The 26,896-nt window shown below is 32.9% G+C and overlaps 1 protein-coding gene across 1 annotated transcript in view; it reads left to right on the forward strand.

The window, feature by feature from the left end:
* LOC149411291 (caspase-8-like) overlaps positions 1-26,896 on the forward strand; it is a 44,800-nt gene that overhangs the window by 8,480 nt on the left and 9,424 nt on the right. Inside the window, exons 5-7 of the mRNA XM_089647676.1 lie at positions 2,284-2,412; positions 3,371-3,621; positions 4,039-4,373. Of these exons, the coding sequence (XP_089503802.1) occupies positions 2,284-2,412; positions 3,371-3,621; positions 4,039-4,373 (715 nt within the window). The remainder of the gene's footprint in view (positions 1-2,283; positions 2,413-3,370; positions 3,622-4,038; positions 4,374-26,896) is intronic.

Raw genomic sequence — 26,896 nt, forward strand, 5'->3', positions numbered from 1 at the left:
ATAAAATCAGATATAATTAATAAACAAAAAAATATAAATAATAATGAAAAATGCCATTACAAAGTGATAAGCTTCCAGAAGAAATCTGCTTGTTAATCGTAAGTACTCAAATATTGTGAGCTGCATATTTAAATATTCGCGCCATTCATTTGGTTCGTTTTTAGACCGCCAGAGGTACGCTCTGTCGGCGATCTAATCTATAGCCGTGCGTATCGGCCATTGAAGGAACCCGTGATTTTTTTATAAACGTCAAACATAATCACGTAACTGTGGATAATTTTCACTGTAATGTAATTAATCCAATGGATTATGAACTTTCTAAAACATGTTTTCTTTGATATTATCCAAAAGTTATATGAGGAGAAACGATGCTTTTGAAGAAATCTCGTATTATTATGAGGCGATCCTATTTTAGTATGAAATCGTGTCTTAATTTTCAAGTTAGCGGAATTTAACCGAAACAAACAATTTAAATTTGACCAATCAGAGAGCCTACATCGTCCAGACGCAAGCGTATTAATACTATCAGATAAAATGATATTTCATTCAACTTCAAACCAATTTTTAACATTTTTACCCGAGTGCATAGCAATAATTGAATATTTTAATGTATAATCAAAAATAATTTTGAACAATCCGTTGTTCTCTCTGACTCTCTCAGTTTCCTCCGAAAATTTAAATCCAGTCCTGTTATTCATCCTGATATTCACTTTGCATGCCTTATTCGAGTGCTGATAGCCTCCATTCAAATCTCTGGTAAAACCGTAACTCTGATTTGGATTCCTGGACATTTCGGCATGATATTGTGGATTCCTTGGCAAAACAAGAAGCATCCAACTCGATTGTTACCCTCATAAACCACATACAAAGCCTCCATTCAAATTTCTGGTAAAACCGTAACTCTGATTTGGATTCCTGGACATTTCGGCATGATATTGTGGATTCCTTGGCAAAACAAGAAGCATCCAACTCGATTGTTACCCTCATAAACCACATACAAACTTCCACGAAATGTAGACGTATAGACTGAGTTCCGCGAATGGTGACGTCAGCATCGACAGATTCAGTTGAACAAACCAAAGAGTTCGTTTCAATGTGATGGTGTTCTAATAGTTTATAAAAGACGATTTATAAACTCTACGTAAATAAATACACAATAAAACTTACATATCAGAATCAACGTTTATTCAATCAAAATTTAGCAGTAATATTTTTCATCGGAGTTCCATATTTCTATTCAAATCGCACACTCTATTAAACCCTAAAAAGTGACCCCTAAAAACAATTTAATTAAACTACTTAAGTTTTAAATTATGTTACTAACCTTAGTTTGAATAACATTTGTACATCCTCTTTAATTCGTCTCCTTACCATCTCCAAAAATATTACAATTTGAGGTTGCACCCAAAAAGTTATTCCAAAAATTCATAAATAAATATTACCCATTCAATTACAGAAATAATTATCAGAAAATGAGAAAATTAAGTTTAAAATAAAAACCTATGAATTACGCACGCATGTATTTGAACCAAAAAAGGCATTTGTAGCTCTGAAATCATATTAAAGATCTACATACTTTAACGTGCAGAAGGTAAATAATAAAACATCTCAGACAAAATTAGGATTATAAATTAAAAACACTAATCAATATTACCTTCATCCTCAAGATTTGGCTCTTTATCCGACACATGATTTGTGGAAAGTTGGCACTAAAAGTCGTAAACTATTGATGGGAGTAAATTCATCATTTATATCAAATCCACAGGACACTTATTGGCAAAAAGTGGCTTGAAATAATTTCGAAAACATAATTCTCTGGTAAATCTGCAACATTGCGTCATTCAAGAAACAAGATACGAAAAGGCTCTTCGTCATCAAATACATACATATATATTTCCAAAGTTTTTCTCGGAACCAACAATCATGCCATTTAAATGGCAATCATTCTGAATGTCGTTTTCGTAGAAATAGTGGTCCCTTAATTAAAGATGAAACTATTTTTAAAAATCATCTTGTGTCATTTCAATGACCTTGAAACGACTGCCACATGACTTCACCAGTTGATACAAATCATATGGACGGTTGACCTGAGAACAATGTATCTCTTCTTTTCTGAATGACTGCGTGATCACTACCTCCATGTGAGACTGTCCATGGACCATAAACTTGTTAAATATTTAATTTAGCTTTTTCGTTTTTTTTTTCTTAGATTACCAATCATTTTCGTGGTAAGTAATATTTATATTTTTTAAGAAACATTGTTATGATAGATATTCTTTCCAGTGAAAAATGAGAGGCCGGGAACAGAGAAAGATATCGAAGAGATTGAAAAGAGTTTTCCTAATATAGGATTTAAAGTTGAAATTAACCAAGATCTAAGAGCAGATGAAGTCAGAAAAATTCTGGCCAAAGGTGAGACAATTTTATATTCTAAAGCTTTTAATGTTGAAATAAATAGTATATATACCTATAAGGTTCCAGAAAAAAAATTAAAATAACATTTTTAAATTCTATTGCATTGTGCTGCAGTACGATGTTATTCACTTTCAATGTGTGTTATCGTATTGTCTTACTTTTGAATGTGTGTTATCTGTATGTTATATTGTCTTGTACTTTTGAATGTACGTTATCGTATTGTCATTCAAAGTGTTCGTGTACTTGGGACGCTTTAGTGAGTTCAATGATTGTATGTAAGAGTCTGTTATTTATTTTATACATTGTATTATAATTGTATATTGAGATAGAACCTGCAGACATGCAGAAATGTGGCAGCTTCGTGGGACTATCTATACATTGTCTAAAAAAAAAAAAAAGTTGGTTGTCAAATTTTATTTTTCTCAAATATTGTGCACGAAAAAATAGGAGAAATAAGGTAATCGCGTACCACCTCCTACTGTTCACTTCTCAAAACCAACAGACAAATGTCTTTTTAGTAGGGTTTGCGAATCTTTTTCAAATCTCGTGGAATTGCGGAATAGAATATATAAACCCGTGGGATCCGTGGGATTTTGCGGGATTCTTTTTAAGGTGTATAAAATTGGAATATACCAACATTTCATAACCACTTTTTAATTATTTGGTATCAATTTACTTTGATATTAATACATCATAGTAAATCATTTAAGTGAACTCTTCTTATCAATCATCTACGGAACTAGTAATATTATAAAAATATATTGAAAAGGTAACATAATTAGTATTTTTATAAGAAAAATACAAAAACATAAATGTCACAAAACTATCCACAGCCATTTGAGGTAAATAATCTTTGATACTAGTACAATTATAGAGTAGTCTATTCATTGTGCTTTCCAAAACGTTACAAAACAAACCCAGGTGCACATTTATTTCACTTTGACAATGATTTCAGGTACGGAGTGTGAAATACAAAACTGTAAGCCAAAGTGCTCCCTTAGGCACAAGGGGGATGCTGAAGCATCAGAAGATTACAGTAAATACACTTGTGTAGCTGTTGCCATTATGTCTCATGGTCAATTCAACCACATTGAAACAGTTGATGGGGAGATGAATATTTCAAATACAATAAATAAACTTAACATGAAGGACGTATCCAAGGAAAAAGAAGACTTATCCGGGAAACCAAAGTTGTTTTTCCTGCAGGTACATATTTAATTTACCAAAATAACTATCAACTTGTTGTTAATAACATGCATTTATTTCAGAGCGGGCCTTCTAACCAATTTGGGTACAGATTTAGATTTAGATCGTAGATCTCTAAACCATATAAATTTTGTAATAACGTTTCTTACGCTTTCTGCGTTTTAGGAAATGCTGGTAGCATTTTGTACATTTTAGTGACAACGTAGTGCTTAGTTTTATACACTTTCTGTATTTAACTATATTTAGGAAATTCTTATAGAATTTTGTTCATTTCTATGTCAAAGAAGTGTTTTTTTTTCTTGAAATATGTACCTATTTATTTTTGAAAACATGAATCAACAAGATGAATTTTAAATTCCCACGCAGATGTAAAATGTTGTGTGATGGCTAATATAGTAATATGTTTATTTCCAAAAGGTTTGTCGATCCTCAACCCAGTCGCCTAACCTCCTGCTGGATATGGATGATTTTCTGGTCTTCCATAGTAGTTACAGTGGAAAAAATTCAATCCGACTTGAGAGTGATGGTACCTGGTTTATTCAGCAACTATGCAAACAAATTAATAAAATTCCGGATAACACCTACGTTTCACTCACTGATTTCTTACAAGAGGTGCAGCTAGAGTTTGTGAAAGCACATGGTAATAAACAGATGCCTGTTATCTACAGCACTTTAACCAAAAATCTATTCATCGGAAAAGATGGGGTTCTGGAACCTTCAACTCCTCAGGCGTCTCCTCAGTCTCCTCAGTCGTTAGAAGTAGTAGATTTTGTTTTTCCATTTCTTTTTATATGGGGTGTTCGTGTTATGTATCAATTAATGAAATGAACTTTCTTACAATTAAAACATTCAACCCCGCAATGTTTCCTAAAAATCAAGTTTTTTTTATTATTATTTTAATATAGATCATATGGGTTACATTAATATATACATGTTTTGCAAAATATAATATTTTGGTTCATAATTGGTCATGTATACCTTATCAGAAAAGAGGAGCTCTTGTGCCTGATAAGGGAGCCACGATTCTTACTTAGATTCTACGTTATAATATTATGTTATGTGTAAACTATATATATTTAAGTAATTTGTATATTTAAATATTTTCATATGGTAACCTCCTGGGGGGGTTTACCATTATCGGGGGAGGCGGGGCGAGGGCAGAGGCTCTCTTGATTTCTAGCTTTCGTGTCAAGTAGTGGCGTACCACTAGATATTCATTTTGCTTATCCTATTTTGAAATATTTTATGTTTAAGAATATAACAAATTCATTTCCTTTTTTATGTCATTGAAAAACGTTGTATAATATAATATTAAACGTGGTATCAAAAATATGTTTGTGTTATTTGTAAAGACTCGAAGGCAAGTCAAAAATTATCTACACTTTTTGTCCTGCAAAGTATTTACACAAAGGAAGGGGTTCAACTTGTGCATACTATTTGTGTATATTAACCCCGCTTGTCAATGCCAATATCAATGCACTTGGTTCAGCAATGCAGAAGCTAGCCTATTCTTCACAAGAAAAAGGATTTCGGTTGGTTGCGAAACCACTCTTACTCGGTTTCCCGCACGTGTAAGTCTGTGGAAAATTGTCGATCCCGCAAGACATTCTTAAACCCAAGCAGATGAAAGTCGAAGGGGCAAGATTTGGCTTCAGTGCTGCAGTACCTCAAAGTCATACACCATATCTACACCATTTCTGATGTTCGAAAAAGACGCTACCACTCCGATGGTAACTCGCCACTTTTAGAATTCGCTAGAATCGAATAAATCTTGTCGTCCGTGACGGGCGTTCTGCTTCCACTTCGTACGTCACACTCGTCTAGCCACTTTAACATAAGAAAGAAATATCCCGGTATTTTATGAAGAGTGTATGTTGAATTTCAACCACTGTCGCTGCTCATTGTTCCTCCTTAGTGCAAAATGTAGTAGCGGCTAGCAGGATGGTATGGCCAAATGTTTTATTTTCTTAGATTTAAGAACGATATTGTATGATAAACTCAACACTTAATTTTCCCATAATTTATTATTATATTATATTGTCAGGGGGCGGGAAAAAGTGGCTAGAGACAAAAATTTTCGGTCAATAATTTCCTTAGAATATTTCAAAATTACCCTAGAAAATTTGATATTTCCCCAGAATTTTGACCTAATAGTGTAAACATTTTAAAATTACACTAGATTTTTGAAAAAACATTTTTCTAGATTTCGGGAAATTTTTCTAGACATCATCATCACTGGCCCGGATCAAATATTCAACAAGTCACCGCAGTCATATTACTCTAATAAGCATGCATGCGCAAAAGGCAGTAGGTGTGTTGTGGCGAATGTGAACCTCAATATCGGTTATGTCAATATGCATAATAATTAAAATAAGCTAATTAATAATAAGAAGACATAGAATAGGGAAAGAGAGCGAGAACAGAAACATTGGTGAGGGTTAGGTAAGAGAGAAAGGATAGGAGTGGGTATAAGGAAGGAGAGGGATCTTAAAAAAATCTAAAATAAATAATAAAACTTGGCTTTAACCACTGTTTGTAATATTATTTTTTTTTATTTAAGTTTTAATCGAGCAGGACTGGGAGGATAGTGCGATCCCCCGTCTGCCATATTACATGAAATGCAGTAAAACAGGGAAACAATAAAATAAAATAAAATAAACTATAAAAATGGAAATAAGATAAAACAAAGAGAGAAAAAATATTAGGCAGGTACCTAAACATAAAATTAAAATATAAATCAAAATAAAATAGTCATATAAATAGGTAATACAATAAAAACAATTAGATTAAATTAAATTAAACCGTCCATCAGGGAGGTCGCCGCATCATCTGCATCCATCGCTCATTGAGTGGGGAACTGAGCCACTCGGATGCAGCATGATGTTGGTTGACTTCCGAGTCCTACCCCAGAAGCTGTCTAGTCGGTGGCGAAGTAAGGCGGGGAATGAGTGCACCCTCCCCTCAGTAAACATTGTGGAGGCACTGCAGAACCTCGGTAGTTGCATGAGCTGCCTGTATGCATTATTGTAGCACACCCTCAGCTTGTCCCATTGCGCTGCTGGGTATTGTGTCCACAGCTCAGATGTGTCACCACAGTGCAGTGCAGAATGCCTTGAAAAGTAATTTTCTGACATCATCGTTACAGTGGTAGAACCGCCTTGAGAGCATTCCGGCCCGTATATTGATTGCTCTTCTTTGTCGTTCCATGTCTTCTATATCCTTCATATCTTCGGTTAGGATATGTCCCAGATATTTAACCTGCGAGGCTACGAGTAATTCTTTTCCGTCTTAACAGATTGGAGGAATATTTATTGGCTCCTTGTTGTATTTAAAAACCACGATTACTGACTTTTTTGCAATGTACAGCAGGTTATGTGAGATTGCAGAAGCAATAAACAAGGAGGCGGTATATCGCTATATATAAGGGAATTTAGCAATTTATAGACCACCTAACCTCAATAAAAAGGGATTCTTAAATGAAATTTCTTGTTTTTTTATAATAATTTAAACTTTAATGATAATATAATATTTTTTGGGGATATTAATCTCAACATACTAAATCAAAGTGATTCAAATATAATAGCTTATAAAAATATACTAACCAGTAATTACTTAATAAAATGTATTAATGATACGACTAGAGAAGCAATCGTTGCTGGTCAAATAAATAAATCCTGTATTGACCACATTAGATCTAATAAATATAACTTGTCCGCGTGTGTAATTGATTCGAGAATTGCTGATCATTTTATGACGGGACTAAATGTACAATACCATGATGTTAAAAATATTGAACAAAATGAAAAAATCACAATTCTGTCTCAAAAACGTGTTGATAAAGAAATAAAAAAATATAATTGGAATATCCTTTTAAAAGAACTGGATTGCTTTACTCTGTATAGTAAAATTAAAAATACATTTAATGAAATCTATGAAAAAATTACTGTAGTAAAGTCTTATAAGCCTCAAATCAGACCTAATGCTATAAATGAATGGATAAATGAAGATTTATTATCAAAAATCTAATTAAAAGATACACTTTACAAAAGATGGAAAAATAATCCTATACATAAATTTTATGAAAGAGAGTACAAATGCAATCGAAACAAAGTTACAAAATTAATCAGTGAATGCAAATTAAAATTCTTCGACTCTAAATTTAAAAATTACTTTGCCGACTCTAAAAAAACGTGGGACGAAATAAACAGATTGTTAGGAAGGAAGAGCAAAAGTAATTGCGACCAAGTAATATCAAACTATTTTTTAAAAGAACAAATGACTGAACAAACATCTAACAATTTTGCAAACTTTTTTTCTGAAAATGTTAAGCAACTATTACATAGATGTGACAAAAAAGCTTTTCATATTCAAACACATAGACTTCCACACAGTATGCTCTTAACACAAGCAAAACTTTGTGATATTGAAAAAGTAGTCAGAAGTTTAAAAAATAGTCAATCGCCGGGGATAGATAAAAGTAGAATGTCTGACATTAAAAAACACTTTTATATCTTAGGACCTATTTTATATCTATTAATTAATATGATTTTACCTGAAGATCTCAAATATAGCATAATCCGACCCATCTACAAAGGTGGTAAACACAGTGAAATTGAAAACTATAGACCGATCAGTATTTTACCTGCAATTGAAAAGATCCTAGAAAAATATATATCTGTAAAACTAATAAAGTACGTTAAAATTTTTTCTTTTATTGATACCCATCAATATGGTTTCCAAAAAAAAAATACTCATTACTACTTCAAGAATTTTCAAATAAAATTAATAATGATCTTAAAAAAAAGAAAACATGTACTCGAATTATTTATTGATAATTCAACGGCTTTTGATACGATTGAACATAGTAAATTACTTAAAACTCTAGAAACAATTGGAATTACAGGAAACCTACATAAATTATTTGTTAACTACTTTCAAAATAGAAAGATTTGTGTAAAAATTTTGATCATTTAAAAAAAATATATTGTTTTCGCAGGCGTACCACAAGGGTCCATACTAGGCCCTACCTTGTATATAATATATGTTACTGCAATAAAATTTATTTTTTCTCATGTAAAACATGATGTTTATGCTGACGACACTGCATTAGTTATTTCACATGAGGATTTATTAATAGCGAGTACTTTACTGCAAATTGACTTTGTCACTCTTCGAAAATGGTCACATGATGTTAATAATCAATGCTAAAAAACGAAGCTTATGCACATCAGATCTCCTCATAATAACATCACCATAACTCCTAAAATTATTTTTCATGATTTTAATTGCATCCATAACTTTGTAATACAACCATGCTCATGTAAAAATATTGAACTTTTTTCAAAATAAATATATCTAGGCTTAACAATTGATTGTAATTTTAAATGGGATATACATATACAAAAAGTCTGCACACGGCTTAGAGCTATAGTGAGCAAACTTTATAGATTGAAGTTTTTTGTTCCACCAAATACCCTTAGAATAGTATACCTGTCATTGGCGGAATCCCTAATAAGATATGGAATAACTTCATGGGAACATTCAACAAAAACAAATCTTCTTTCAGTCCAAAATGTACAATATTCTTTGGTAAAATTATTATTAAACAAAACTAAATACGAACAAACAAATGACGTACCAAAGTCATTACTGTACAATTCTGTAAATTTATTATCTGTTCGTGCTTTATTGTGGCTTAAAATTGCGAGTCAGCATACATCTCAATCTGAACATAATAAAATAGTGACACATGTTCATAATACAAGACTAATTGCAAACGATGGACTTGTAGTTCCCAGATACATGAATAAAAACGGTCAAAGAACTCTAGAATACCTCGTTCCAATAATTTACAACATATTACCAAACTCAATAAAAAGCTGTGAATTGACTCACAGAAGGAAACGTATGTTAAAAAAATGGTTATGTGAAAGAATTTTTTTGTACTAATGTAATTATGTGTATATTTTATGTACTTGTTAAAATTTTATATGTATTTAAAAAGTAATTGTTAAAAGAACCCCTTGACAAACTGATATCAATCAGTTTAACAGGACTTACTTGTAAAAAAATGTATTTTTGAAAGTTAGTAAATAATAAAATTTAAAAAAATAGAATAGGAGACATATTACCCCCTTGCCTGACTTCGCTTTTTAGGAATAAGGGTTTTGAAGAAGCTCCTGCTCAATGAACGTAATTTTTCTGCTGTCCGTACCAAATAGCCATCATATTAACCACTGCTGCTGGGACATCAAGTTTTATGAGTTTTTCCCATAATAATTTATGAGAAACACGGTCAAAGGCCTTGCTTAGGTCGAGAAAGCACCCATAAACGGTGGTTTTTCTTTTTTTGTAATATTCTATTGTTTTTTTAACTCCATAGATGGCATTGGCCATATCGGTTGATGAGGCGCTTTTGAAGCCAAATTGGTTATCTAGGGTAAAGAGCATCTCTTTTACTAGCGTGAATAGAATTTTTTTCAAATAGTCTTGTGATCATTGTCGCTAGGGAAATAGGTCGGTAGTTTCCTAGTATCGATGCATCCAGTTGGTTGGATTTCAAGATTGGTATGATATCAGCTCGACTCATGTCCATAGGCATATGTGTGTGTCGTAAGAGGCTTGAGTACAGGGCGGCTAGAATAGTATGGAGATGATTTACTTATGTGCTCGATACCAATACCGTCGTATCCTGGACTTTTACCGAGTGCGGTTTGCTTAATCGCACATTCGATCATTTCATGAGTAATGTCCATGATCAGGTCATCATTTGCCGCAGGCAAACATGTCATCATATATGGTTTCATGCTATCTCCTTGATATTAGCTTAAAGAAAAAAAGTCTCTAAATTCGTTAGCAATGTTTTCATCCCCCGTGATGTTGTTGACACTTAGTGAAGCTTTGCTCTTGGCTTTCAGCACAGTTGAAGTTTTTTGCCAAAACTTTTTGAAGTCTTTTTTGTTCATAGCCGTAACTATGTTATCCATTCTTGCTTGATTTTCCGAGTGCTGACATTTTCGGAGAGCAATTTTAAAAGATTTCTTACTAGTTTTTCTTTCGTCTGCAATACGACCTTCCGTAGGCTTTCCGGCTTGGACCCAGCAAAGGAATGCATGCCTTGAATGGTGATACAGAGTTGATACTTGATCATTCCACCCTGGAACAATGTCATACTTTTTTTTGGGTCCTTTATTTTTTAATGCTTTTATGGCGGAGTTTCTCAGTGCTTTCACGATAGTGTCGTAGAGAGAATCTAGTTCCATTTTGTGAAATCTGTTATTACAGTTAAATCTCTGCCACCTTATGGCATCTGAAGGTTTTATTTTAGGCATGTGTCATAATACAGTGATCAAGCCATCTGATGGTTCCATGGGCATCGCTTACGTAAGTGAAAGTATCAGAGCTTAGATGCAACAAATCAGTGCATGTATTGTTATTCTCTTTACAAAATTGTGCAAATTCACGTCCAAAAAAAGACCTTGGATCTGCCTTAAAATCTCCTATAATAATTGAGTTGGAACTGTTTTGTTCCTCAATAATGGCGTTTATTCTTCCCGAACAGTTTGAGAATTCCGGTAAGTTTTCGGCTGAATTGGTTGGCATATAAACTGTTACTATAAGGAGAGTTCCATTGGCTGACTCTATTTCAATAGCCGCAATTCGAGGTTCTCTACAATCAATAAGAGTAGTTTAATTGTATTGCGCCATAAGATACCAACGCCTTTGTAGGGGCGGCCAATTAATGGACCATCAGAGATATGTCCCATGACTGGAGAATTCCGGGTGTATTGACGACAGATATCCTAAGTCTGTAGGTAACAGCCAGGTTTCCTGCAATACAATGACGTCATTACAAGTACATAATTTCTTGATGAAGTGCTCTGTTCGACGAATTGATCTACAAATGAATAATGTATATCAAATGTTTCATTACCACTTGTTCCTTAATCAGGATTCAAAGTATATCGTACACGTATTTTTCCCTTTAATAACTAAATTAAATCTGGCCGTTCAAATATGACATAATTGTATTAAAATTCTTCTTTTTCATTCAAATTCACGGAGAAAAATTATGAATGTTAATAATCTCTAAAAATTATTGGTAATTTCAGTTAAAAATGCGATTGCAGGCCTCAAGAATGAAGTAACAAGTTTCCTGGTTAACTTTTTATATCACAACGAAAATTCTTTGTATCTTCATGGTATATTATCGAGGACAATCTTATACATTCTTAAATCGATGTTTAATGAATATTTTAAATCAACCATAACTGGTTTGACTTCCCTGAATTAGTTTCGTTGATAAATAACCATGTACCTAGTAGACCAACCCGACTCATTTCACCTTATTATTGCAACAATCCTGCCACTAATACAGAACTAATTTCAATAATATATCGCTTGCATAGATTAGGTAATAAATACTCAGAAATTGATCACGAAAGTCTGTTATCATATAAAAGATGGATAATTTATTTTTTTAAGTATCAATATATAAGTAATTAAGCAAACATTGCTGATTACACTAAAGTTACCTTGATAATTGATAATCTTTTATGTGTGGCATAGTTAACAAATAATTCTTCTAATTTAATATTAACAAATTTTTTTCTTACCTTTTGTACTTGCTTCTAATCATTTATTCTTTTTTCTTGACTTTACTTTGTATTCAACCTTACACTTCATACCGTGTATTATACTTTAAACTTTATGCTGTATGCTTTATACCTTATACTTTTTAACTTTGTGTTTATATTTATGTTAATGGCACATGTTGTGCCGTTTGTATTTAAATAAATAAATAAGGCCTGTTAATTTATCGCGGGTGATTTCTCTCCATTAGGGTGCGATAAAAACAATAACATTGAATTGCCTAACAATGCAGGGGTAAAGAAAGGAAAGTAGTATTGTAATTCAATATCGGCGGCAATCAACGGCCTTCAACATTCATCAGAGGAGCGTTCTTTTGTAAGACGAATATTCGAACAGAATAAAAGCAATTCAACTACAATTATTAAACCAATTAATTTGTTTGAAGGTACCAAACCGGCACAACCCATGAACCTAAAAAGAACTACACAGAGCAATTTGTACATTTTTTTAAAATAATTTCCCTCAGGGCCTTTGTAATCTATGGGGATGCTGTATAGAGGGTTTTTCTGAGGAAAGGAAAGAGTGATAATGGCTCTTGATACATGTTATAGGAGGGAGGAACCACAGAGGCCGGGAAATCATCCTACAGCCGAACTGTTGAACTCAAGAACAAGTCGTATAAACCCCATTCAAGATTGGATAAATAAATGAAATTAAATACTGCAAAACAAACGAACAAAATAAAAAAGTGGTTGTGTAACACAAACTAATTTATTATCACTTAATTAAAAGGGTGCCACAAAGTTATTTAACACTTATTTAAGAAGAACACAATGAAGACTGTTGGTAAAATTAAAAAGATATTTCTAGTAAAAAAAAACATTTTACGACAATAATAATTGAACATTGTAATAAATGTATGCCATGATAAATAATTGTTAAATCTTTTAGCTTATGGTTTTTCGTTCGAAATTATTATTTTTTTACAACAAGATTTTGTTTCAAAGTACGTTGTTCCTCCACAATTTTTTTCTGTACCTTTTGTAAAATGTAAATCAGTGAAATGGAATCGTTATGTGGAATTGTATCGATTACTTTGCAAAGGGTCTGCATAAACCAGGTGCCATTTTTAGCATCTCGGTGCGAGTTATTATGGTAACTACTATGGAAGACTACAGTGTCATCAAATTTCAGCGGGGTGTTGATTGTCGCAGCCATAGACTTGGGGGATGATCGGCAAACCTTTAAGAAACAAGATGGTAACTATGTTTGTAATTTTACTACAAACAACACTCACTCAAATGAAACCCCCAGGAATCAAACAAGTGACTATATTAGTTATTTGACGATCGACAATGTAACGTTAAAAATTATGCAAATTTAAATTGCCAAAGTAGTTTCCGATTATTGTTTTGTTGAAAGCTTTTCGGGTGGCTGCCCTGCGATCGGTTGTACGGAGCGGGCTAGGTAACGCGGGTAGAAAGAACGGGTGACAATACGTGGGGAAAACGAACGGACGCGCGGTTTTTTTGGAGGACGATTCCGTGGCGCTGAGATTGGCTTGACTATTTTATTAATTAAAACATAGACTAGTTGAGACGAGTTCCAATTGGGCGATTGAGTGTGTACTTTGCGTTTTGCCGGACAAATTTATATAAAAAAAAATGAAAAAGAGCACGCGGATACCATCAACCGATCCTTCGGAGAATAAAGGATACAGACTTTCCGTGTAAACTAACCAAACATAAAACAAATGTTTTGACTCCTGCGCGAGATCAACCTGTTCTTTGTTCGAGTGTTGTTGTTCGGTGGGATTAAAATATACAATCAGTTATTTGGATTATAAAATAGTTTTATTTGTGAGTGTTTTTGAAGTATAATTCCTTGGACCCTACACTGGATTACCAAGCATGCTGTCGGGGTGACACAAAGATGAATCTCCATTGTCCCCGCGTAGCCTGCCAAACTTTAAATGGATGCTGGCTAATTGAGGATGGCCTCGCGCATTCCTTCCCACGAATCTCTACCGGGAGCTAACACATTCAGATTTCGCGGGGACCTGTCGTCTTGCTCACCGCTAGTGGACTCTTCAGACACCCTCAGATAGGACAACATAATCATGGTTCTTCAATGCTTTCACAAATTCTGCCCTCCTTGCCTTAGCCCCATCATAGCCCTTGTAATCAACAAGGGTCCATGTTCATCAGACATGACAACAATCACTCACATTAAAAGTCCAGGAAGTAAGCAAGATATTTTATTAGTCGTATAAGCGAAACATGTAACAGAACAAGAAACAGAATATTAAAAGTTGTTCCAACTGGGAATCGATCCTTTTCGAAATTCTTCAATATACAGATGGGTATCATCATCAAAAGTCGAAGAAAAGTTGTTTCAATAAAAACTGAATATTTATTTAGACTTTCAGAAAAGTTCATTAGATATACAACACAAATAATAATGTGTTTATCCGAGACATTATCATGGTTACAAACCAATTTTTTGAAATGTTTAACCATTGAAAAAGATTTTAAAAAATAGGAAAAAATAGTTTCAAATATAAGATCGAGATGACGTATAATAATTAGATCGCAATAGTCGAATGAATAAAGGCGTTGTCCCGGTAAGACAGTTCCTCGGTTCGATTCCCCTTTGAGATCGTTATCTTTTTTATTTTTTCTCTCTTGTTCTGTTTCTTGTCTCGCTTAGATTTATTAGCATTACCTTCTTCTTCAATGATTATATTACATTGATGGGTATAATCTTCAAAAGTTAAAGAAATGTTCAATAAAAATTTTAATTTATAAAAAAACGTTTTTTTGGCGATTTTTAAAGTTTTTTTTAAAGTCAAATTTGTAAAGACGATTTTATCAAATTTAACGCCGGTAGATATGCATAATTCAAGGAATTTTTAGATTTTGATCATATTGACAAAGTACTTACCCAGTTCGGAAAAACCAAAGCACTAAATATGGTACGATCTGTCCTAGATATAATCTTTAAGTTATCAGTTTATATTAATTCTTCGAAAAAACTTATTAATAGCTCTGGTAAAAAAACGAATACATTTTTATAAAAAAAACATGGATAGTGAGCAATGGATCACGTCAAAAAGTTTTTGAAATATGATTGAACTATTAGTTAAATAATGTAGAAGCAAAAATAAAAATATTTTTGGTTAAAATCAGAATTGTATCGAACATCATATCATACAACTATATTGAGTTGTTGCTACCCACTGTATCACGAACTTGAAGTGAACACCTGCAAGTTTGATGACACCCTTTTTTCCAAATCACAATATTTACCAGTTGAAATTTTATTAAAAATATTTTTGGTTAAAAACAGAATTGTATCGAACATCATATCATACAACTATATTGAGTTGTTGCTACCCACTGTATCACGAACTTGAAGTGAACACCTGCAAGTTTGCAAGACCCCCTTTTTTTTCAAATCCCAATATTAACCAGTTGAAAATGCCAATAATACTCGATTTATGCATCAAAACATTCTGTTACCAGGCGACAGGCCAAGTCGACTATATGAAACATGATATTTTTGCATTTAATATCAATTGCACACCCGCGAGTATGATGACCCTATTTTTAAAAACGAAATATTACAAAGGCTGTTTGTTACCAGGTTGATATTATTGATACAGAAACTGTAACATGTTTTTGCAAGCTGACGCCACACAAACGCTGGTAGAAAGACATTATAAATACCCAGTTAAAACAAAATATTGGATCAGTCAAATTTCAAAAATTAACACGAGTGGACGGAACACCTTCCAGTTAAAACGCGATCTGTTAATTATAATTATAAATTCCTGAGTGTCAACTGAAATCTGTAGTCGCTTCTGTTCCTCCATCACGGCACAATCATTTTAAAGATTAAAACTATTTCTAACGAGCTGTTTACGGCCGACACTTTATCAGCTGAGTCAGACGCATCTGTCATTATTACAATAATGGGGCGTCTCCCTGTGCAGGCTCTTATAATCAAACAACTGAACCAGCCACAGATGCTGACAACCTAAAGCCTGATGAATTCTTCCTGGCTACCAACTGATTTAGCCATTGATGCTGAAAACCTAGAAGCCGGCCAATTCTTCCTGGCTACCAACTGAATTAGCCATTGATGCTGAAAACCTAGAAGCCGGCCAATTCTTCCTGGCTACCAACTGAATTAGCCATTGATGCTGAAAACCTAGAAGCCGGCCAATTCTTCCTGGCTACTAACTCAATTAGCCATTGATGCTGAAAACCTAGAAGCCGGCCCATTCTTCCTGGCTACCAACTGAATTAGCCATTGATGCTGAAGACCTAGAGGCCGGCCAATTCTTCCTGGCTACCAACTGATTTAGCCATTGATGCTGAAAACCTAGAAGCCGGCCAATTCTTCCTGGCTACCAACTGAATTAGCCATTGATGCTGAAAACCGAGAGGCTGGCCAATTCTTAATGGCTACCGACTGAATTAGCCATTGATGCCGACAACCTAGAGGCTGGCCAATTCTTCCTGGCTACCGACTGAATTAGCCATTGATGCTGAAGCCTAGAGGCTGGCCGATTCCTGCTGGCTACCAATTGAACTGGCCACTGTTCCAGCAGTCGCCTACGCCATTTGCTGTATCGTATGGCGCAATGATGCACAATGTGCTCCAATCTGAAATTATCGCTGAAAGGATTCCGATTGTATCAGTTTTCTATCTGTGTTTTAAATCCAAGTTGTATTGAAATACATATAACTATTTCTTGTGAATTGGGTTGGCTGTAAAAAATAGGAAATACCAATAAGATACACCCCTTTATACGTTCTGTATACCAGTACAATACTTGCAATTAAAATTTGAATTTTGATTTGAATCGTCTTTCTTTTATGATGGTTTGGATAGAACACCTCACGGTGTTTTACTTTAATCATCACCCAGGTTGAGGACTGATGTGTGCCGGTGCTTATTATTTACAGTTTTTTCTTGTGCAGGCAAACACGTCCCGTACAAGAATATTAAAAAAAAAACAACATCAAATTTTTTAACAAAATACAACAAATAAATAAGGTATACAAAACATTGAATGATAACGTAATACAGTAAGACTTTAAGGACGGGTTGTTTCAGAGAATTTGAACAATTCTTCAAATTTCAAAGTTAATTTTCCAGGTTCTGTTATTATGTCAGTTCTGTCAAACAATTACCCTATAATGATGTACATTTAATAACAGAACTTTAAGTTTAACACAGAACCCGAGAATGAACGTTAAAATTTGATGAATTGTTCAAATTCTGTGAAACAACCCTTAGTTTAATTACTTTAAATCTTGCTTGGAATTCAAGTGCAGCATTATATTTTTAGAATGTAGCATGGCGCAGATATTACCATTTCGAGCATTATAGCCAGCCACGATATTATAGGAAGAAGATGTATCTGTAGTTAACTACGCATATATTTTCACTGATCGTGTGTGGCTAGGAAATTTAACGAAACTGAGCCTTCTTATATTTCCTTCATCACATAGTTTTAATAATTCGTCCATATTATGACGTTCAGAGGTGGAGGCCGTGTCAGAATTAAATTATCAATAAATGTGACCTGGCAGTCAATTAATTCAATGCAATTATTGCAGTTGAATTTTGATTTTCGTAATGCTAAACTCTCCTAAAGTTTGAAGGACCATATTTTTGGATCTTTCTGCATCCGAGCTCCCTTATACCCCTTTCTCGATAGAAAAATGTTCTCCGGGTGTGCGAAATTGATGTCTACGGTCCCCGTGTGTTGTCTCGAGTGACCTACGCATTTTATGGTATCCGATGAGCATTCCTCTGTGTCACGGTTCGATAACCATTTTTAATACAACTGAAACTGTGTGTTACACACTACTTACCGGATTCTGACCTCCACGGTCCACGTTTTACTGTTTTGAGCGACCTACGCCTTTTATAGTATCCGATGAGCATTCCTCTGCATCACGGGGTCGATAACCGTTTTCAATTCAGCTGAAACTGTGTGTTACACACTCCTTAGCGGATTCCGACTTCCATGGTCCCCGTGTTGCTGTATTGAGTGACCTACGCCTATTATGGTATCCGATCAGTATTCCTCTGTATCGCGAGGTTGAAAACAGTTTTCAATTCTGCTGAAACTATTTTATATTACCGATTATTTTTCAGAGATTACGGACTCCATCTAAACAATAACTATTCCAAACCGCGTTGGAACAAATACCCTTAAAATAGAGATGTCTAATATCTTCGAATGTTGTGTGGGTTTTCGGTTTAACATACAATCGTGATATCCGGTTTGCATTTTTAGCCAACTGCCTTGAGACATTTTCCTTGGCTGTGTGCTTACCAAATCTGCAGTTTTCACACCAATTGACCAAGACAGAGATGTTTTGTATAAAATAACTTAGGTAAAATGTTATGGTATGAATTAATGAATTAGAATAAACCGTATAACTGCATCATTCTCACAATCTTTAAAGTTTCTTCCAATAATAGTCCCGAGAAAGCCACAGATTCGCTAGATGATACATGTAAAGAAGACACTAGATGTCGCATTGGTAGTTCATTGCGGTGACTTTTGGATTTAATAGATTTCTCATATTAATGAAATGCATTATTAATGCTGTTATAGGTAAAAACATTTTTTCGGGAAATCGGTGCGGTGTAAATATACGAAATAAAAAATCGTTTTGAACTAAACAACATCAGCAATGCAGAATTTTTTAAACTTATCACTCTATCACACTATGAATTCACTGCGGTTAAACCATTGCAGTGGCTTTCCGAGTCTCTTTTCCATTCTTGAAATAATTTCATTTTTGCGACCAGTGTTGCAGTTCGCATCATAAACAACTTCAATAATTTTCTCAATTTGACGATTTTCACCATCCAAAAGGGAACTTTCAGCTTTCCCAGACGATGCCGTAGTGTGTCCTAAATACACTGATCCTGGCTTCTGCACGAGCGTTTCATGTTTTTCTAAATTACAAACATTTTATTCATCAGCAGGAGGATTGGGTTGTGTATCACTTGAAAAGAATGTTTATTTGAGTCGACTTATAAGAATTCAAGCCCAATATGTTGAAATTAAAACAAAATGAGTGTGTTGACTGATAAAGTATTTTTTATGCATTTTTCACTATATTTTTTAATTTAAAATTTATTACGGACATACTTGTATTTATAAACTTTAAAAAGGTTGTGTTTTGATAACTTTATGCAGTTTGGAATAATAATCAAACGCTAAAGGAAAAAAACTAGTATGAAGAAAATTTTAATGAACAGATTTTTTTTAATTATTGAAGGCAATATTAGCGATTTCTAAAAGAAAATCTGAAACAGAAAAATCAGGAAAGGATACGGTCACATCTAGGACTCGAACCCAGGACCCTTGTCTTTTCGGGACACCGCTCTACCACTGAGCTAATGGGACCCTATCCCCCTCGGTCACTTTTAACTGTATCATACTTCGAATAAGAACTACCAACATTGTCGAACATTGTAGCAACATTATGTTTCAGATGTTTGTTTAGAAATCGCTTATATTGTCTTCGATAATTAAATATTACAATTTGAGGTTTTACTCAATAAATTTATTCCGAAAAATAAAGATTTTTTAAAAATTCAATATATTTTACCGAATTACGTTCAGTTTTCATTTTCTTTACAAGACGAAACTTTGAGATATCAAAGGTTGAAAAAATTGACACACCATAATGTACATGTACCTACTCTGGAAATGCCGGAATCTACACTTATCTTAAAAATGTTAACCGATAATATTGTTATAATCTAACCCTTTTTTTCTAATAATAAAATGTCTGCTTCTAATACGCTTCAATTTGTAATTTTTTTGGTTGTCCTGTCATCTAGTCTTCTTTTAATATCTCCTGTACATTCAGTACTTACATACTTAAACCACGGAAAAAATACTCTAGATTCCATCTTACATTTAATGTTGTTGGTTATCGCACTAATTTTTTGTAAAATTTTTGTTCTCAGAGATTAGATAAATAACTTTATTGCTAAACATACATTGTTCTATTCAAAAATAAAATATACAAGCAGATGTATACGCAATAGTTCTTATTCGTATCAGTTTGTTACATTTGTATGACCATTATTTACTTATTTGCGAAAGATTTATGACACTTAGTGAATTTTTTATTATCTTTTTTTTATGAAACGATAAAAAATTGTGGTTACAATATGTTTATATTAATAAAATATGTGTGGTTTTCTCTTTTTTCGTTATCAGTAATTTTAGTTAGAAATAACGTCAGGTGAGCCATTAATGTGTTTTTTTTAACCATAACATTTAAAGCGTATTTCATCATCTTTTCAGATACATTCCAAAATATTCAATTTTGTGGATTTTTTTGCAAAACGGAAATTTTCTAACCTTCTGACAGAATATGCCCGAGGCTTACTATTTATATTTATGTTAATGGCACATGTTGTGCCGTTTGTGGTTAAATAAATAATAGGTCTATTAATTTATCTAGGGGGGAAAATCGATTTGGAATTGTCTAGTAATGCCGTGGTAAGGAAAGGAAAGGGACTAGAAATGCAAAGACTTACCTTGTTCCGCTGTTTGCCGCTCCTCTCCATTCTTACAATATTATAATCCAATAATAAAACATCGTATTACGGGTTTTTTCAACTGGACGGCGATCGACGGCCTCCAACATTCAGTTATTCTTTTGTAAGACGAACATTCGAACAGAAGAAAAGCAATTCAGCTTCAATTATTACAACATTAACAAATTAATTTGTTTAAAGGTACCAGACCAACGCAACCCATGGACCTAAAAAGAAATGGACAAAGCATTTTGTACATTTATGAATGGCATTGAAGTCAAATGTAAGGCATGGGGAAATCGCTTGGCAGCCATCTTGTATGTCTAACTTTTGAAATGATCTGTATGCTTAGTGGTATTCTTGTTACTATTTATTAAAAAAACCATACTGAATTTTTTTAATAGCGGTGTATGTTATTAAAAAAATTAAGTAGTTTAGCGCCTTTCAAGTGATAAAAGCGAAAAAGCGCTATACAAATATTATTTTTTATATTAGTTACGGCATTTTTCATATACCATCCCCCTCACCGTTTGGATTCAATTTGATCTCGAATAGTGGCTTATAAGGGGTAACCATAAATTAATATATTTTCTTATTTTTAACAATCGTAGTGTTATTATTATTATTCATCGACATACAAATAATCCTCCACCTTCTCCCACCCATCCATTGAACTACCTATAGTGATACGATTAATAAATTGCACTAAATTTGAGCTTGCTGATATTATTGTTATATTCTGTAGAAATTTAATTGTATTTTGTTTAAAGAAAGACAAAACATTCCCAGGTTGCGAATAACCTGACAATATTTTAAAATCTCCTACCACCACCTCAAGAAGCGGAAAATTTTGCTTGTGTTGTCGTGGAGGAATTAGCCAGCCGAGGAATTAAACACACCTCGCCTGGGTGGGACAACTCTGCCACCGACCGGTCGTTATTTTTCTTGTATAAGTTGCATAGTAATTATGTATATAATAATGACAAACCTTATTGGTTCGTCACTACACCGCATTAATTAAGTAGAATACATCAATGCCACACTCCGATATTTAGATGAGAATATTACGAAATACCAGAGAAGCCGAATTAAGATTAAGGATAACGAATGAATCAGTTTTTTTTTACATAAACTCTACACAGGAGGCTTTGAGGAAAATAATTTCCCTCAGAGCCTTTGTCATCTATGGGGATGCTGTATCTAGGGTCTTTCTTAGGAAAGAAAGGAGTGATAATGGCTCTTGATACATGTTATAGGAGGGAGGAACCACAGAGGCCGGGAAATCATCCCGCAGGCGAGCTGTTGAACTCAAGAACAAGTCGTATAACCCCCATACAAGATTGGATAAATAAATTAAATGAAATACTGCAAAACAAACGAACAAAATAAAAAAGTGGTTATGTAAGATAAACTGATAATATATTATAACCTAATTAAAATGGTCCCACAAAGTTATTTAACACTTATTTAAGAAGAACAAAATAAAGACTGTTGGTAAAATAAAAACGATACATCTCGTAAAAAATTCACATTTTACGACAATAATAATTTAACTTTATAATATTTATGCCATGATAAATGATTGTTGGATCTTTTAGCTTATGGTTTTTCGTCCAAACCTATTATTTTTTAATAAGAAGATTTTGGCTTAAACTACTGTAAATAACAGGCATCTGTAATGGGCCATATTCCTCCACAAAATTTTTCTGCACCTTTTGTAAAATGTCAATCAGTGAAATGGAATCGTTATCTGGAATTGTATCGATTACTTTGCAAAGTGTCTGCATAAACCACGTGCCATTTTAAGCATCTCGGTGCGAGTTATTTCCATGGTAACTACTATGGAAGACATCAAATTTCAGCGGATTGTTGATTTTCGCGGCCGTAGAATTGTGGGATGATCGGCAAACCCTTAAGAAATAAGATAGTTACTATTTTTGTAATTTTACTACTGACAACACTCACTCACATTTAACCTCCAGGAATCAAACAAGTGACTATGTTAGTTATTTGACGATCAACAGTCACTGGCATTAATCCTTCAGGAAACAAGCAAGTTACAATTTTTGTTATTTTACTATGATCGTCAAATCCTTTAGGAAACAACCAAGTTACAATGTTAGCTATTTTACTACGATCGACACTCACTTACATAAATGCTTCAGAAAATAGGCAAGTTATTGTGATGTGTTATCTTCGGATCTACCGGATCTGCCCTGATGATGGACACTGCAACGCTGTCCGAAACGTCGGCTAAAGAAGGAGTTAGCGCAACACGGCATAACACCCCAAAAACAAACAACACAACCACAAGTACCACCTTACACAGTTTACACGCATCTTAATCGCTCCGAACAAAAATAAAAAATATATGATTTTTAACCCATGAAATACAAAGTAAAAAGTTTTTGCGGTATTTGAAGTGTTTACAGTGAAGGATTTCAATTTAATTCAATACAAAAGTGACTTGTGTACTGAGAAACATTAATAAACATTTGTGATCCAATGATAAAGTGAAGTGACAATCAAAAAGTGATAATCAAAAAGTGACAGTTCAATGTCTGCTACCAACTATGATTTAAAATTGTCTAGCGAAATACATCAAATTCTGTTGATATAAAATTAGCTAACAAAAATTAAATTATCATACGAAGTGTTTTGAATCGGTGAAATAGGAATCATCTCTCTAAAACAAAATTAACAGCAATCAATGAACACAACAATAAACAACTATTTTTATTTCTCTGCTGCTCGGATTTTATTATAATCTGATAAATTCACAGATCACCTTGCGGCGTTCGTGGGTCAGTGGTATAAACAGCCGGATGAGTTTATGCAGACATTCCGGTGAACTCGGATCGAATCCTACTGAAGCCCAAAGAAAAAATTATTTTATATAAAAATAAAAATAAATTCGTACATTTTTATTTTTAAATTAAAAATATCCGATCATCGAACCTTTCTTCAAAATGAATGAGCAAAAGAAACCTCAAAAAAGGCGCCATCTAGCGACTCAGAAGAAGAAGACACAATGACTAATAAAATGATCAAATGCATTGAAAAAAAATTTAATGAATTAACCAGTCAACTTATGAAATCTTTTAATGAACAAATAAAAGAACTTAAGAAGTCCGTCGAATTTTGTTGTGAGAAACTAGACGAATATGAAGAAAAAAACAAAAACAATGAATTATTGATTAAACAACTTCAAGCAGAAAATAAAAAAATAAAACTACATATTAATAAAATAGAGCAAAATGAAAAACAAAATAACGTCAAAATACAAGGTGTTCCTTTTAAGGAAAATGAAAATATCACATAAGTATTTAATAATATATTGAAAACACTCAAATTTGATAAAGAAACTATTAAAGTGGCAAATATTTTCAGAATCAAAAATAAAAACCCGAACAAAAATCCTCCCATAGTAGTTTGTCTACAAAACAAAGATAGTAAAGACGTAATCATAACACATAAAAAGAAATATGGTATTTTATATGCAAAAAACATAAATTTTGAAGAAAACAACACAATATATATTAACGAACAACTGACCCAATACAATAAACATCTACTTTACCATGCTAAATCTTCAAGACTTGGGTACAAATTTATTTGGGCAAAGAACGGAAAAATTTGGATGAGAAAAAATGAAAAATCTCCAATCATAGAAATAAGAAGCTCAGAAGACATCCCCTCCGAATAAATAATAATAACACCACATAGCAAACACCAATCAACCTTTAACATGGCTGAAGAAAACCATATGCATGAAAATTATAAATGTACAAACCCAAATGAACTAAATCTACTTTTTAAAAATGTTAATTTCTCGATATTAAATATGAATATTAGAAGTTTAAGGAAACACTTCGATGAGCTCTGTATCCTTATTAATAACCTAGATTTTTCTCCAAGCGTTATTGTTTTGACTGAAACTCAAATGAAAGATGTTATTCCTTATAACTTATCAGAATATGCCACAATTTCCTCTGCCTGTAAGCATACTGGTCACGATGGAGTCACTGTCTTCTTTCATAATACTCTGAAAAATGTTGCCATTGAATTTATTGAATTTAAGTCAGCCAATGCAATAAAATTAACCTTTTTTCAAAACAACTATAAATATCATGTACTAGCCATTTACAGATCCCCATCATCAAATGATTTTTTTATTTGTAAAAGAACTAAAATCTTTTGTTAGAAATCTTGACAGAAACAATTTTACTTTTTCCATTTTGACAGGTGACATTAGTATAAATATTAATGATAACAATATAAATGTAAATTGTCAAAATGAGTATCTAAATTGTTTATCAAGCTCTGGATATATGTCATATATTAGCTCACCAACAAGAGTAACCTTAAGTAACTCTGCATGTTTAGACCACATATTTGTCAAGTCGCACAAGGCGGCCAATATTATCTCTTCAATTCTCGAAACTAATATCACAGATCATTACCCGACCTTTTATGGACACCATTTCAAAAATACACCTTTAAACCGAAATTCCGTAACTCTAGAAAAAGTAGACATTGATTATAAAACTCTAAACTCTTTACTTGAGTCAGAAAACTGGGAAAATGTAATATCAATAGAAAATCCACATTTAGCATTAGAGAATTTCTATAATACTCTTAGAGATTATATTCTAAAAAGTGAAAGTAAAATAGTTGTCACTAACAAAAAATATAAAAAAATTAAACCTTGGATTACAGTTGGATTAATTATATCAATTAAACAAAGGGATAAATTGTATAGAGAAATGTTAAAATATCAAATGGATTGCCAAAATAATAATATCAGAATAATGCCTTGTCTGAAAACAAAATATCTAATGTACCGAAACTTACTAAATAGACTGATACGAAACTGCAAAAAGAAATACTATTGTGAACAAATTGAAAATGCTAAAAATAATACTAAAAAAACTTGGAATATTATAAATGAAATTGCCAACAAAAAAATTATGTCTTCAAATATTGTAAATGAGGTTAAAATAAATAATGAAATAATAACTAACAAATCGACCATTGCAGAATGTTTTAATAACTTCTTTACAAATATAGTAGACGAGGTACTTCAATCTTCCGGCATTAATGTTAATGATGATTATATGGAGACATCTCCTCAATTAGATTCTAATAACGATTCAATTAACTCTATAGAATATTTTTCTCCTATTACATTTAATGAAATAAAAAAATATATTGATTGCCTAAAACCATCCAACTCTAAGGGAAATGATGGACTATCATGTGATACATTAAAAAAAATAAAACAACATGTCTTAACTCCATTACAACATATTTTTAATATATGCCTCAAAGATGGTCATTTTCCAGAACAATTTAAAATCTCCACTATAATACCTATTCATAAATCTGGGGATACGCATAAATTAGACAATTACAGACCAATATCCCTTGTTTCAAACCTATCAAAAATATTCGAAAAATGCATCAAATCTATAGTCATTGAACACTTAGAAAAATATAAAATTCTATCGAAAAACCAATACGGCTTTCGTAAAGATCTAAGCACTGAGGATGCCATATATGAATTGACAAAAAATATTTACACATCTATCGATGAAAAAAAGAAATGTCTTGCCATATTCCTAGATTTAAGAAAAGCTTTCGACACCGTTAATCATAATTTACTAATTAAAAAAATAACTCAACTGGGCTTCAAAAAAGACACACTAAAACTACTATCAAACTATCTTAAAGACAGAACACAAAAAACAAAAATTGGGAATAATTATAGTTCAAAGACACAGATAAAAAACGGAGTTCCGCAGGGAACTGTGCTTGGCCCGATTTTATTATTAATTTATATAAATGATTTATGTAATTTTTTCATTCCTGGTAAAATTGTTTCTTACGCCGATGACACGTCAATAATAGTGGATGGTAATAATTGGACAGAAACTTTTTCGAAAGCAACTGAATGTATTTCACTTGTTTCAAAATGGTTAAAATACAACAAACTTGTCTTAAACTACAGCAAAACATTTTATTTACCTTTTTACAAAAACATAAAAAACAAACCAAAAGACAACCTTAAAATTAGAATCCATAATACAACTTG

Source organism: Hesperophylax consimilis, chromosome 26 (assembly GCF_061612785.1).
Source record: "Hesperophylax consimilis isolate HC1 chromosome 26, BYU_Hcon_1.0, whole genome shotgun sequence".
Taxonomy (NCBI): domain Eukaryota; kingdom Metazoa; phylum Arthropoda; class Insecta; order Trichoptera; family Limnephilidae; genus Hesperophylax; species Hesperophylax consimilis.